General features: G+C 30.2%; 1 protein-coding gene across 1 annotated transcript in view; it reads right to left on the bottom strand.

Annotated features, from left to right (window-relative positions):
* Positions 1-251: 251 nt before the first annotated feature.
* The window catches only part of LOC146997386 (uncharacterized), a 239,662-nt gene continuing 224,357 nt past the window's right edge, over positions 252-15,556 (bottom strand). Inside the window, exon 2 of the mRNA XM_085817530.1 lies at positions 252-6,082. Coding sequence (XP_085673656.1) covers positions 5,592-6,017 — 426 coding nt within the window. The 5' untranslated portion in view covers positions 6,018-6,082 and the 3' untranslated portion in view covers positions 252-5,591. The remainder of the gene's footprint in view (positions 6,083-15,556) is intronic.

The following is a 15,556-nucleotide window of genomic DNA, read 5'->3' on the forward strand; positions in this document are numbered from 1 at the left end:
TAGCATATTATGTGAGATGAGAATCTACAGTATAAATTGCTGCAGATTTTCAAAAATACTTCTGAAAGTAAATCGCAAAGAATGGCCTTCCATTAGAACATTACATCATTTACTAAATCAAATGCAGTTACACTTATTACTGAGCAGATACTGATTAGATAAACAGGAGAGGTGTGTACATTAATTTGATATCTGCAGTTGAAAAATCATATCAAATTCTTGTCATGTACTAGTAATGAACAAAACAAAAGCATTTTTATTTGTTTTTTTAATACGTCTCAATGAGTACTTAATGGTAAACATTCCATCAAAAGGTTTTACATACACATATAACAAATACACTTTATACAAATACGTTTAGCAGGCGATACAAACAACGTTTGCGATATACAGGTAAAATTAACTACATAATAATCAATACAAAACTTTAACTGGCGTATACGAAATATCAAAATTTTATAAACAAAGCATATTTTACAAAATTTTTTTGTCTGATTCATTCTTTTCATGTTTTAAAGAAATTAATTTTTATTTAGCGTTTCATAAATTCAATAAGAGACAAATAGAACTGAAATAATAGTGTATGGGGATTTATTTAATTTACTTAACAGTTATTTTATGTTGAAACAGCTTTCCTATAGCTTTTGCTTTCAAAACCCACACTTTCTTGTCAGAGTCGACTAGCGCAAATCGACTAGCGCGTGTGTACTCAAATGGTATAGAAAAAAGTTAGTAAAGTTTTGAAAGGTGAAATCAGACCGTGTTCTGCCTGCCTGAAGGCCACATTGCTAACTTTCTATTCTCTAGCGATTAGATGTCTGTCGCATTGAACTATTCTTGACTTCAGGCTTGTTTACGCCGACTTTTCAAGTCAAAGCCAGCTTGCGTGATTGTGAATCTGTGAAGCCGTTAGGCTAACTTAACTTCATGACTTTTAAGTTATTCATTACCTTTTGAGTTAAGCCAAATGTGTTGGCTTTTGAAAGCATGAGCTGGTGCAATCTATGAATTTTATTTGATTTAATAAAGAGTTCCTTACACCATTCTCCTCAGAAGCGTAGCTAGGGTTTTCAGCGCCCGGTGACAACTGAAGATTTTGCGCCCTCTTCTGTGTACCAAAAATGGAAAACATTTCCTTCTAAAATTTCTTAATTACAGTTTAGCGCCCTCTCGATGCTGCGTCTGGGGACAGATGTCCCCCCTTGCCCCACCCTAGCTACGCCACTGCTTCTCCTGACTCTAGTACTTTAAGACTTAATGACACTCTTAGTACTTTAAGACATTATAAGACTTAATGATAGACTTAGTACTTTAAGATTTAATGACTATTCACTAAACAGTCTTCTAACGTCGAGCTCAGTTTATGATTTACCGAGTTATAAGACGTTATAAGTGAAACACTAACTTTCTTAAAATCATTTAGTGGATTAATTTCAAAGCTTTTCAAGCTTAGATAGATTCGATGCAAACAACATTTCTGTAAACGGAAGAATGAATCTATACTGAATGATTTTTAGTATCCAAAATATATACATTTCCAAAAGCTACATTAAATTCTACCAAGTAGAAAAATTCTGAAATTATTTAAAAGTTACAAATACGGAACACATGGTTTTAACATGTGTCTAGTAACAACAGGATTATTTTCTATCAGATAACAACACTGTATTAAGTACCACTTATATCTAGGTAAATAAAAAACGTAGATATATTCAAACATGATACGTTAGATGTATCAAATTTATGCATGTTCTGGAAGAATTTTAATGATTTAAACATTATTTAAAATTAGACTTTATATTTTATATAATCTAAAGGTTATTAAACCTTTAGATTATATAAAAGCACAACGTAAGTTTCTTAAACGTAACTAATTCTGAAATTGTACATCATTGTTTAATTACGTGAGGCATAAAATTTACAATATATAATCAGTAATAAATACACACATTTGTGCGAGCATTAAAAGCCATCAAGCTTGTCATTAAACAAAGAAATGTTATTTGATTAGACGATAGCGTTTAATACTTTGTAAATAAAAATTTCTCTAACTAATCCCGTTAACATGATCTGCTTGTTCTTATCACATTTTACCTTTCCATTATGTTCTTGTATATAGAACTGAGTAGATAGTTACATTTTTCCACATTAATACATCATTTATTCAATTATTACACCATTTATGTACGTTATTACACCATGTATTCACATTATTAATACAACACACATTAAAACCATAATTATTTATAAAAATTAAGCAATTCAAGTTCATTTAAATACATATGACTTGTTAAATCCTCTTACACCGTAATCTTGCTGATAGTTTCATATTCACATTAAAACGGGTAGCAGATACGTACGAGAAAACATCATCAAAGTAAGTAACCTGCAAAACTTTAGCGGCATTGTCTCTTTTTTGCTAAGCAGTTGGAATGGTTTCAAGATTCAAAAGTATAATCAAATCTCGATTAACTAGTCACTGTTCGTGGTTAACTAAATAAAACATGGATAATCCAACGGCAGTTAAACATAGGAAAAAGGAATAACTCCTATTTAAAAACATAAATATAAAATTACTAATTTTTTTCAAGCATAAGTTTCCGAAATAACTAATTACGAAAATAAATCAGTATTTAGGTCTCTGTTTCTCTCTTGAGCATTTCTCGCTCACATTATTTTTCATTCTATTTTTTCCTGTGTCTGTCTAAGTTCATCTTTACTTCATTTTACACTGTTTTTGTATTCAATAATCTTAACATTCGATAACAGTCAATGTGAAACAAAAACTAAATAGCTGTACACATGACTTATGTTTATATCGAGCAATTCCCTTTTAAGTGAAGCTCAATAATGTTTAATAAATTTAATATCTGGAAATGTTTATATAGCACGGATTTTGTATGACTGAACTATGTACTGTTGGGGATAAAAACAACTTTCAAATATTATTATATCATTGCTAATATTCCACATATTTTGCTTTTCTGTTTTGCCCTTCTCACAGATAATTTTGTTTGTGCGTAAGTTTTCACATTGTAATTTTCCTATTGTTCCGAAACCAAACTTAACATTTTTTTTTAATGCGCAAGCCAATTACTTCGGCACCTTCTGGATAATTAAAAGTTGAATGTACACTGCGAAAAAAAAGGGGGGTACAGTTCTTTAGCTCCCGATCTACTGGGCCAATTGATAAAATTCATCTTGCGTTTTTCATGTCTCGAAAGCGCGACTTACGATATGTATTATATTTATGTATAGCACTGTTCTAATATAGGTATTTTGACACAAAATCGGACTTTTTCTGAAATGACATACCAATGTTTTTCCATATTTCGATTCTACGACTCAAATTACGTCAAACTACCAAGTTTTGTAAAAATCGCACGAGTAGTTTTTTAAAAATTAGCTTTCAAAATTTTAGCTCCTCAGTGTTAATTGAGTTTGGTATATATTCATTAATCTCTCTTTTTTATTATACTTATTTAATTCTTCCTTTCACAACACAAAATTTAGGTTCATTCCAAGAAAAATTCGCCTATTTTTTATTATTTATTTTTAAAATTTGTATTTTAAAATAATTTTTATAAATTTTTCAAAAAACGTTTTGAATTATAATCTATAAAATTTTTACAATCATCTTGAAGTAGACATATTTTTAAGCATACCTGCAAAAAATTATAGCTTTTCATTCAAAATTTCCGAAGATATACGTGAATTTATATATTGGCGCGTTTTGAAATTTGGCGTGTTTGTTGAAAGCGATAAAACATCAAATGTGGTTTAGACACTTTGTTAAAGTTATTTGGAAGTAGAAACGATGTGACATTTTTGCGGTTATGCACAATGTAAAAAGATAGGAGCGAGGTGCCTTTTTTTCCGTTCCAGCATAATGGAAGGGAAAGGAAAATTAATTGCCACATATTAAGAGGTTCGCCAAGTAAATTATTCTTGGCGCAAACTGAAAAAAAAATGTGTAATATAAAGTTTTGAATTTCTCCAGAAATTTCGCACTAAATTTTACAAAATTTAATATCTAAGCATAAATTAAGTCGAAGAATCGAAATATGGAAAACAATTGGTATGTTTAAAAAATCCGATTTTGTGTCAAAATACCTACGTTAGAACAATGCTTTATATAAATCTAATATATATATCCTGAGATATATAACTGTCTCTTTTTTTTTTCGCCGTGTACCTTTACCTTAAAGAGATCCTTTTTCCAGGTTTCGAAAGATATATTTCCAGTTGCAGATTATTATTTATTTAAGATTATTAATTATTATTATATTGAGATTATTTTAATCAAAATAGAAAAAAATCTCTGAAAATGTACCAACTGAATTGACTCTCATCAAAAAGTTCCTAGCAAATAACACGTACTACCTACATTTTTTGCAGGTTTCAAGAAAAATAAGGGATTTAAAAAGGCTTTAGAGATGTATGTTTGTTATGTTGAAAATATCCTGCAAAGAAGACAATCAGATTGTCTTAATTAAGAACTCTGATTAAGAAAACTAATTTAATAGCATTCTTCCTAAAATAAAGAGAAAGACTAAAGATAAAATGGCTTCGTTTACTTTTTAAATGTTAATCTATCCAAAGAAGGAGTTGGTTATTGGAAGGGAAAATTTTAGAGGAAAACATCCTTTTATAATTTTAGCATATACAATACTTTCATTTCAAACGAACATGATAACACCTAATAATATAACAGAGTGTCACAAATTACCGAAGTGGCTATTTAAAGATTCCAACCCAATAAATACGTAACAGGAAACATGCATTTACTTATAAAGTTCTGCGTGTAATTCTTTACTTCAAATGTTGTCTATTTGTGAAAATTATTCAGATGCTTAATTTCTCAATGGCAAGCATAACAGAATAAAATTAATAATGACAATATTTTAATTTGGTTCATATTTCTTCAATTTTAGAACCTCTTCATTTTATGTACAGCTTAGTAACCAAATTTTTGGCGAAAAATAATAAATCGTCAATGTTTAAACCTCACCAAACTGTTTTGATGCTGTTTTCAGCATTTTTAGTGCAGGAATGACTCATAAATTCATTTCATTTATGGCGCCGGAATGACTCTCCCTTGTTAATACATTCAAAATCTCAGTTACATATTAATATACGGAAGCACAGTAAACGACACAAAATGAGTCAAATCGAGGTAAGATATGAATATGCATGGAATATGTTCTGGTTACAAACACAGTTGAAAAAAAAGATCGTTTAGAAGTCGATCCCAGAAAAGATGAGAAGAAGATTAATGCGAACATTAATATAACTCATTACGCAATTAACTGCAATCGAATTAATTTTTTCCAAAGCCGCAACATTTTCTTTGGCAGAGTCCAACCTAGATATCTAATGAAGTTAAAATCTCTTTTTCTTCTTCGTTCTCATCCCAAGCTCTTATATTTACACCGCTTTATCAATGTTGGTAAATGTCCTTGGGATAAGCGTTTTTCTATAGTATCAAATAATAGCTCTTCAGTTCTTAACCTTCAGCATTAGAGACCTTTAACTGTTCATTCGTGTGTTTTCAAAATTCAGATGAACGTAAGCAAGTGGTTGTCAGACACTTAAACATTGCATTCAGGCTCTACCATTCTAACAACAAGGGACTGTTTATTCTTCTTGATTTTAGTATTCACAGGAATAGGCGGAGGGGGCAGAGTGTTCCTCTTGGATACTCTGTTCATGTAACGATCTCTTCTCACAAATTCTTCATATAAGCGGGTCAGCCTATTCTCATAATGTTCTGTCCTCAGGTATTTTGTCAAAACTGCAACAAGAGCCAGCACATAAAGGACCAAGACTATGACCACATAAAACAGGGCACTGGCTTCACTGTTGGCATGCATTTCGAGTATTGATTCATGCCCAGGATCCAAAGTGGGTAAAACTTGGATTTGGCCTATTTCAGTCATACTGATGTTCATATCTTTTAGCGTCATAGGAATAGAAGGTGAATGAATAACGAAGGTTGATTTGTCTGTAACTCCCATAGTATAACAAGAAACTTTGTTTTAGGAATTCTTCCAGTCAGTATTTTACAGGATTATTTGGAATTCTGGAAAGAGAAGGAAAGATTAATTACTATGGAAATAGTCATTTTATTGATAATAATAAATGAACTGTTTTGATGCTGTAAGAAATGTAAGAAGAAAGAAAGAAAATGAATGTAATTTAAAATAATAATTTATTTAAATCATGAAAATAATTCATTTCTAGAAATATTCAAAGAAAGTGGATAAAGTAAACAATAATTTATTGTATTTTTGCTGAGTATTATGCAGGTAATTTTCTTCTTCCCTGTCATTCTGTAAGTGATGGTATTAATATTTTAAAGCTACATACACTCTGTTTATTACAAAGAAACAACCAACATATAATAAGTATATTTACAAAATAAATCCTGATTTAATATACAAAAGATTTTTTTCATTTGTAAATATATAATCACAACATCATAAATTTCAGTTTTAAGTTCATTCTCTGCTATACGTACTCTCTTAATGTGACTGAAATGCCTGAAATTTCAAAGCTGGAAGTCATTTTAAATCACTTGTATCTGCACCTGAGGAGATTCAAAGCGATTCGTTTCCTTTTACTATTAGATAAAAATAAATAAACTCTGATATAAATTTCACAATATACGATATATAATGAGCAAGAACAGGGGTCTTCAAACTACGGCCCGCGAGCACTAATGATCCGCCCCGCTGAGGGCTTCTTAAAAATAATTTTGTAAAATTTAAAGTAACAACTAACATACACATTAACTATTTTATATAAAAGCCATTCTACAAATGCGTTGCCTATCATGTACGTTCTTTATAAAACATATTGTAATCGTAATAGAACCCTTTCTAAATTTACAATGAGTGAAACACATTAACACTCTATATAAAAAATCTCACGTGGACACACATGACTTCCTTATACGCTTTTTAAATTATATATATTTTTTGGTCTTTGGTTACACTTCATTTAAAAGTATTTCCCCTAATTTCATTACAGATATATTTCTCATTCAATAAATTCAGATCTCACTTCTCGGCAAGGCAAAAATACATAAAAACCCAAAACACCTCCATACAAAGCAAGAGTTTAAATGTAAACAAATGGTGGCTTCTTTAGGCTTAAGAGCACTTAAACAACATTTGAATTGTTAATAATTCTACAGCTATTTTATGCAAATTAACTAAAATCATAAAATACTTAACCGGAATATACAAATAGCATAATGCGATCACTTTTAAAGCAAAAAATTCGAAATTTACTAACATATAAGAATATAACAACTGAGTAATTGAGTGGGTATAAATGTATAGACCTTTGACGAAACCGATTTCAACCAAAAAAGGAGGGGCACAACTACATGTTAGAGTATTCCCGTATAGAAGATTTCAATGTTTTGAAGCTAGTCGTTTTTGAGTTATGCGAAATACATACATAAGTACAGACGTCACAAAAAATCTCCTGAATCCATTTTAAGTGGATTCAAGAGAGAGGTTTTCCGTGACGTCATTTTTTTAAAACTATAATGAGAATTTTTTACTTTGTACAAGGAAGTAAAAATTTCTCATTTTACTTTATACAAGTGGAAAGGTTTCGTGGGTTACTTTACTTACTTTCATAGTAATATTCTAGGATGGTTCACACAAAATTTTCTGTAGTGATTTTATTTAAATCTTAATTTTTGTTCTCTATATGTTGTTAACTGAAATTGTTTTCGTTTTCTCAAACAAAATAGCCTAGGACTAATAGCTGAAAGTAATTACATATGAGATGCGGTAATGAAAGAACGTTACATTTTATATGCAGTATCTCTTCAAGCTAATTAACAGTTACTGCAACTTTCTACTTTCAAATGCAATATTAAAGCAAGAACTTCTGTATTACTATACAGCATTCTTTATTTAATAATTTGCGCATACTTCTGTTAAGTTATGTATATGTAATTTTCTTTTCGGCTTCTGTAAAACACCCTATACAAGTATATTGCAAGAAAAGAGAAACTGAAAGATAAAATATGCAGATTTCCTAGCGCATGTGCACCCTCAAAAATGGAGTTCTAATATTTAATTATTAATCTGTACAAACTCCATCGACTGGCTGATGAAAAATCTTAAATTTATAATTCTTTATATTACAAATGACAAAGTTGTTAGTAGCTACGTAAGACTTTAGTTGACTTATGCTCCAAAAATAGATCAAAGTTTGATTCCAGGGAAAAGCCACTGTTAAAAAAATGAATGATCTTGTTTCAAAGAATAAAACCAGAAAACTGAATATAAATCTTTAAAGCTTAAGTTGTAACGAAGTCGCTCTTGCCTTAACCTTTTGATGGTCTTCAACGAGCTCAACTCGTATTCCAGTTAAGTAGCACAGTGGGCACAAACGAATTTATTTTAATTTTGGAGATACTTTTTCACGCAAAACTTGCCCAAAGTATGAAATACTTAGCATCGAAAGTTTGCGACTGATCAAAATGTAAACAAAATGCCCTGATAAAATCTGACAACGGGGAGGTAAATCCATTGAAAAGTGAAGAATAAACTAAGCTGAAGAAATCTCTAGTATTCTGGAACAAAAATATATTTATGCAAATCTTTAAAAACAGATTTAAGACATTTATGTTAGGTGAAACTGCATGAAAGTAAAAAATAAAGCTCTTCTAAAATCATTGCATATAGATCCAATCACAAAAATCTCTCTGCCTTGTTTAAAAACATGTATGTTCTTCATCATAATTGCATGGCAATTGCATGGAGAATAACCTGGATCTCTACCCTTTAGAAGCTTTCTGAAAGAGCCAATATGGCCACGTGCTAAAATGGAGACTCCTGAACTAGAATAATTCCCGGTCTCTGAAAATTCCAGAGAAAATAATTCATATTAAAACGCTTTTTTCTAATAAAAATGCATTTCAGCAAAAATTCGTTGAGATATTGGAAATATTTTATTTTGCTTGATTAAATTATACACCTCAATAATAAATCTCATTTTGCAGCTTTTGATTGTAAACATACGCTTCCAGTTATAAAAATGAAATTTAAATGACGCCTTGATATTTTGGCATTTTAGAATTAAAAAAAAAACTAATTTTGAAATGATAACAAAATCTAAATTATTAAGAATCAGTTTGGTAAATGTTTATATTTATTACAAAAAAAATAAAACATGAAACCTTTAATTCTAGTACAATGAATATTAACTGAAATACTTAATTTCAAAATGTGTGCTATCTTAATTTTATTTATTTATTTATTATTATTTTTTTTGTTATTGTTGTTTTTTGGACGGGCTGGTTAAAAATAATTTAAAATGTTTCTAAAGTTTTCCGTCCTTAGAATGCCTTTGCGATTTATTATTGTGTAATCTAATGTGGGATTTATCAGTGTGTAATTTAAAGTTTTGTAGAGTTGTATATTTTATTAGCTTTTGGTTTTCTAGTAAATTAAAAAGCATTTTTCTCACAAATAATTAATAAGTTTTTAAATACTAAAACTGCGCTAATAATATTGACAAGGAGTTTTATTATACATGTTTTCCAAGTAAAAAGACGGAGAGCAGTAAAAATGTTATATTACCCAATTTTTACGGAACTGATTTTTTTTAACTTACAAATGTCTTAACATGGATAATTTTCATTCCTAGTATGTGTCTAAAACCAGCGGTTGCAAAAATGAAGGCTTTTCTTCACCTACTTTTTTTTCCGTGTCAAGTACAAGCTATTTCGTTTGCTGAAAGTGACAGCAAGACTTCTTTTATTTCATTAAGCACAGCTGTAAATACGGACTAATTCTTGGTCACAGGATTAGTTCCTGTTAGTGCTGAAGGATTTTACTTTACTTTCCTAACAGTTATTTTTATTTTTAAGCCAACTTTCCTTTACTTCCTCATTTTTCTCCCTACGCTTTCCTACCGAAATCAGTTTTCAGTTTCACGCTGTAAGAGAAAGCTAGAGAGAGAGCGTGTTCTTCCTTTCGGTCATGTTGTTGCTACGAGTTAAAGCTTGCTAATTTACGGCCGTGCTTATTGCAGGCCTTTTAGTCTATGCCTGTGAGTTTTTTAATTGGAGCCAACTACGCGGTAACAACTCCGTGGAGCTTAGACTGTTTAGTGCTATTCAGTCTTAATTTTACATTTTATATTTTAAATTCAAGCCAAAAGTGTTGGCTTCCTGTACGTTCAAGAGGGGCCATCTATAAATATCATTAAGTTAGAATAAAAAGGTGTCTTAACGTTTCTTTGGAGTCGTTACTTACGCAGCAAGAACTTAGCAAATAGTCGCTGCACAGTTTTGCTAGGTTCTAGTAGTTAAAGGAATTTGTTTCGGCAAGAACATTATATTCATTATTACATTATTATTCATATTTGATATTTTATCCATTATAACTGTGGAACGCAAAATTTGAACTGAAATATCTAAATTTAAGCATTACTTTCTAGAATTTTTTTTGAAAAATTGAAGCAAAGTAAAAATGGATAAATACTAATTATATATATATATATATATAAAAGGAAAAGAAAAAAGAAAAACATATGCACATGAATTATACAACGGATGCAGCAGATATTTTTTGAAAATTACATGAATGACTTAAGTTTGAATAAATGATTAAAAATAATTACTTAACACCAACAAATGCTAAAATAAGCTCTAAAATGCGTATAATATTAGGTCAGTCCATAAATTCGTGCGCATGTTTTGATAAATTTTTAAATAATATAAAAAAACACAATTTAACATTTTAATCAATTACATATTTTCCCCATTATTTACAATGTCTCGCCATCTTACAGGCAGCTTTTTATGCCATTGCTGTAGAAAGACTCTGGTTTTGATGCAAAAAAAACTTGAAAGTTCATTGTGTACATCCTGTTTAAAATTTAATTTTTTTCACAGTAAAAAATTTTGTAGGTCACGAAATAAGTGAAAATTACTTGGGGCAATATTTGGGGAGTAAGCAGGATGTGGCAAAAGCTCGTGATTAAATTCACTATTTTTTTGCAGCGTTGTTCGACCCGTATGCGGTCTAGCGTTATAACGATGAAACAACATTTTATTGATATTCACCAATCGTGGGCGTTTTTTCATTAATTCTGAGTTTAGACGGCAGAGCGTTTCCCTATATACTTCTGAATGAATCGTTTGATTTGGTTCTAACAGTTCAAAACGTCCTGAACGGGGCTCATCATCAATGCTGCTTTTTCCAACTTTAAATTTTTTAAACCATTTCTGGACAGTCCTTACACTAATAGTGTGTTCACTATTAGTGTAACTTGCAAGATTATTAAACACTTACAGGATTAAAACTGTACAATTTGTTTCTACATTTAAAATACGTAGGCACGTCGGGAAAAGCGACAAATATATTGAGACATCGTTAGTAATAGATAATAAAATTTAATAACTATGAAAGCAGTAATAACTATTAAAGCAGTTTTCAGTCTCAATGGGTTTGTTCGACGAAACATGCCTGTTTTGTTTGGTTTTGTGAGTCATGAACTTGGTTGAGGGCTTCAGGCACTTTTCCCTTGATAAGTTCTGTTTGAAGCCTTGAACAGAGGAGATTGACCATGTTTTTATATGTAAAATGTCTCTGTATTTTGTAAATTTTTAGAGTTTTTTCGCGTACTTATTTTTATTTTGCTGCATAGGTTTTCTAATTTTTTTGTATAATATGTAGGTATTTTCGCGTACAATTTATTGCTTTAACTTAGATTTTGTTGTTTTAATTTTGTTTTACATGTAATATCAGGAATTAGGTAGTTCAAATGTTCTTTACGGCTTCAGCTATTTTTTACACCTCCTTTTTTCATCAATCTTTACATATATGTGTATACATTCTTACAATTCAAGGAAACATTGATCTTGAAAAGAAATTGAATGCTTAAAATTCACATTATATTAGTTAGAAAGAAGAAATCTTTTGTTGCCATAAAGCTAATCCCCGAAGAAGTTCCTAGGATATTTTTCAATAACATTATTAAAAAGAGGATGGATATGAACATGATGTTTGAAAAGAGTTAGTAGAGATATGAGTAGGATTACTGAATTCTAACAAAAAACTCGAGAGTTAAGTATCTAAGAGTAGAATAGCTTTCAGGGAAGAACTTGCCGACAAAATTGGCTGATATCTACCTTACAGACAGGGATAATTACCAAAAAAAAAAAATTTTCTCCATTTACAGAGATACACGCGTTTCGAGAGTATTTGGGCAAATAATCCTTTGGGCTAAAATTATTGAAAAGCAGCCTATCTTTGGAATTCCTGATAGACAGTCCCGCGTGCTGGAGATAAAAACTTTTTTTCCATGCAGTGGTTCCATAGATTGCTTTGAAATCGTTGAGTGTGTGTATCTAAAATTCCTTAAAGTTTTACGAAATTTGAAATATACAATAGAATATTTAAAAATAGCCTATCTTTTGAATTTCCAATAGAGTGTCTCTCGCGCTGGAGAGAAAAAAAATTTTCCCGCACAATATTGCCTTTGCTCGCTTTGAAATCACTGAGTTTGTTAGTGAAGAATTCATTAAAGTTTTACAGAATATTAAATAATAATAAAAAAAAAAAAAATTCAAAACTCAAAATTCGGGCTTTCAGATGTCCATTTTCGGGTGAAGGATTACGTTATTCAAAATTTGGTGATTTTAGGTTTCGTCGTTTCTTCACAGGGCAAAAAATATGCAAACATTCATTATTTAATATCTTTGAACTCAATAGAGGGTGATAATATTTGGTGGCAACAATTTAAAAAATGATTCAGGCTTTTACAGTTATTCAACGCAAAATCCCTTTTTGAGAATAACAGCCCTCCTAGACTAACGGTTCTTTGGGATACAAATTATCCATTCAAGTCGTTCAGCTGCCATGACTGAGATAGAAAAACTGCCAATATTTTCCTTCTTTAACCACGAAATGATTTAGCAGGGACTTGAATACATTTTAGTTTTTATGTTTGGCGGAATTAAATTATAATTACGAATATTTGTGCAGATTTTTATCAATAACATATTTGCGTTTCAATAGATATTATCTGCAAACTGTTTTAGCCAGCAAATATGGATAATTTTGTAATGACAGTAAAATATACGTGAAACTAACCTCAGAATAACAAACAAATATTTAAGAACTTGGATGTTCATCACTAATAAAAGAGGTAAAGCACTTTCTTCCAAACCGACAGACCAGACAATGAACCATAGTTTCTCAATGTAACATATTTACAAGTGAATAAATAATTAAACTGCTGACAAATTTTAAGTGCTGGAAGTTTGCAGATACGTTTTGCTTTATACCTGGCAGTGTCAGAATATTTATAAATTTTCTGATATTTACTTGCACCTTACCATTATTATTTTACAGTGTAGAAGCTACCGTTGATGAGATACATTCCGCTGACCTCATAGATCCCGTGACTTATGTATACCTTTTGTAAACAAACAATGCAGACACTTATGTTCAGCTAATGCAAACAAGCAAAGTCATTCTTCCTCTTCTTCTCTTGCGGAATGTATCTCATTGCTTGTAGCTCGATGGCGCAGCGGCTAACGCGGCTAGGAAATTTGAATCTATTTGTGATGTAATTGAAGAAATTTAAGGAACTATATTCAGCTAACTATTTAAGGTATAAAATTCGAAAGTCTTATAAACTTCTAAGGACATTTATTCTATCAGACCTTATGAATCCCCCAAAATTTTAATTTCCCTAATGTAAGCAACTAATGATAATAGTCTTGAAGCTTGTTAAGTTGTATTAAGTTAATTCTGAATGCTGATTAGTATTCAAGTAAATAATAATTATTAAAAAAGATATCCTTTTAAATATTAAAACATGTTCACGTATCACTATGGCGCTTCGCGTAAATAAATCATCAGGGGGTAAATGAAATTGTTATCCCCTAGTTTCTTTTACGTAACTTTTAATTAAATCTAAGTTTTTCAACAATTGGTTTCTAACTGGTATCTAAAATATTTAATATTTTAAGCTCCAAATATTTTTAGAACACAAGTAATTTTAATAACTTACCCGTTCCTTTCTGCAATATATACTTTTATGACACATTGCTCTAATTGAAACACTTATTTTCCTATATTTCGAAAATCGTAAATATGACAAACATTTCAATTTGAAAAGAATCCGATTTGGTAGAAAATTTTTTAGATAATATTACACAAATATAAGACGAAAACCAAAATGTAGGTGAATGCAAAAATACATTTTTTCTTTACATTATTGACAAGATTCCATTTGGTGCAAAAAGGAATGTTATCTAAATTTTTTTAAAGATGAAAGATTTCACAAATATTTTTAAATAATGGTCTAACTTGCTCCCACAGAATGTATTCCTTTGTGCCACAGCTATTGGCCCATCATTTAAATTTTCCATTTCTATCTCACTTCATCCCAAAATGCTATTTAAAAACAGGAGCTTATGTGTAGAAGTATCAGAACCATCTGTCGTCTTTCTTTATAAATATATGATCAAAGATAGTGAAAAATACTCAATTGAGCCAGAAAAGGAAGTAAAATATTGGAGTTTCTGTCCTTTCATTTTTTGCTTTAATTTATTTGACCTTAATCGCTTCTTGATAAAGAGAAATTTTCCCTTTAATTACATAAGTGCTATGGGGAAAATATTTAATATTTTCAGAAAATTAAATTTTGCTATTTTCTCTCCGAATTAAAACGGTCTGTGTACTTAATATTTTCCAAATAATATCAAAGTCAAAAAAATGAAAAAAGAAGTACAGTAATTTATTCCTCACTTTCGTGTTGTTTAAAATATGATATATATGAAAAACCCTTTGCTTCCTGAATATCGTTCAAATATTTAACATGATATCCTTATAATAATTTTTGATGATATTATTGTAAAAAACTTATGACTTTAAACAATTTTTAGTGAGACATTATTGAAGGATTCGAAATAAATCTTGTCATGTCTTTCTACGAACAAAAATGATTTATGTAACCAAATTGCTACATTTTAATATTGATAGAGTATGAAATGGATAAAGTAATTTTTTTCCAAAAACGGCAGAGTCATTTTCATTTCTTGGCAATTTATGAGATATTTTTATTTTGATAGCTAGCTAGAGTGACTAGTTTCAAAAATAAGTAAATTTAAAGCGAAATTTTAGAATTTGATAAGAAAGTGAGTAAGACTATTTACTTGAATTGTCGAAATTAGGTACGGACTCAGTATAGAATTGTCGAAATTAGGTACGGACTCAGTATAGAAGTAAAACTTGCTGCAAGTTTTTGTGCAGTTATTTTTGATTTTTTTAAAGAAATAAAGTTTGTAAATTCAAGACGTCGATATGATCTCAAAAACGTAGTTAGGAACTGGAATGCACAAATCGAAAATAATCTTAAGAAGGTTGAATCAATCAAGCAAATCAAATGTGTTTTTACAAAAACCGATAATGAAAAACAAATTAATATCGTATCGTCGCCGATGATACTGTAATAAACTGTAGAGACCTGAGATCATTTGGAAGCATGAGATGTGAAAAATGAGCAATGC

This window comes from Stegodyphus dumicola, chromosome 5 (assembly GCF_044657685.1).
Source record: "Stegodyphus dumicola isolate Sdum_Otavi_A_Nest chromosome 5, ASM4465768v1".
NCBI lineage: Eukaryota > Metazoa > Arthropoda > Arachnida > Araneae > Eresidae > Stegodyphus > Stegodyphus dumicola.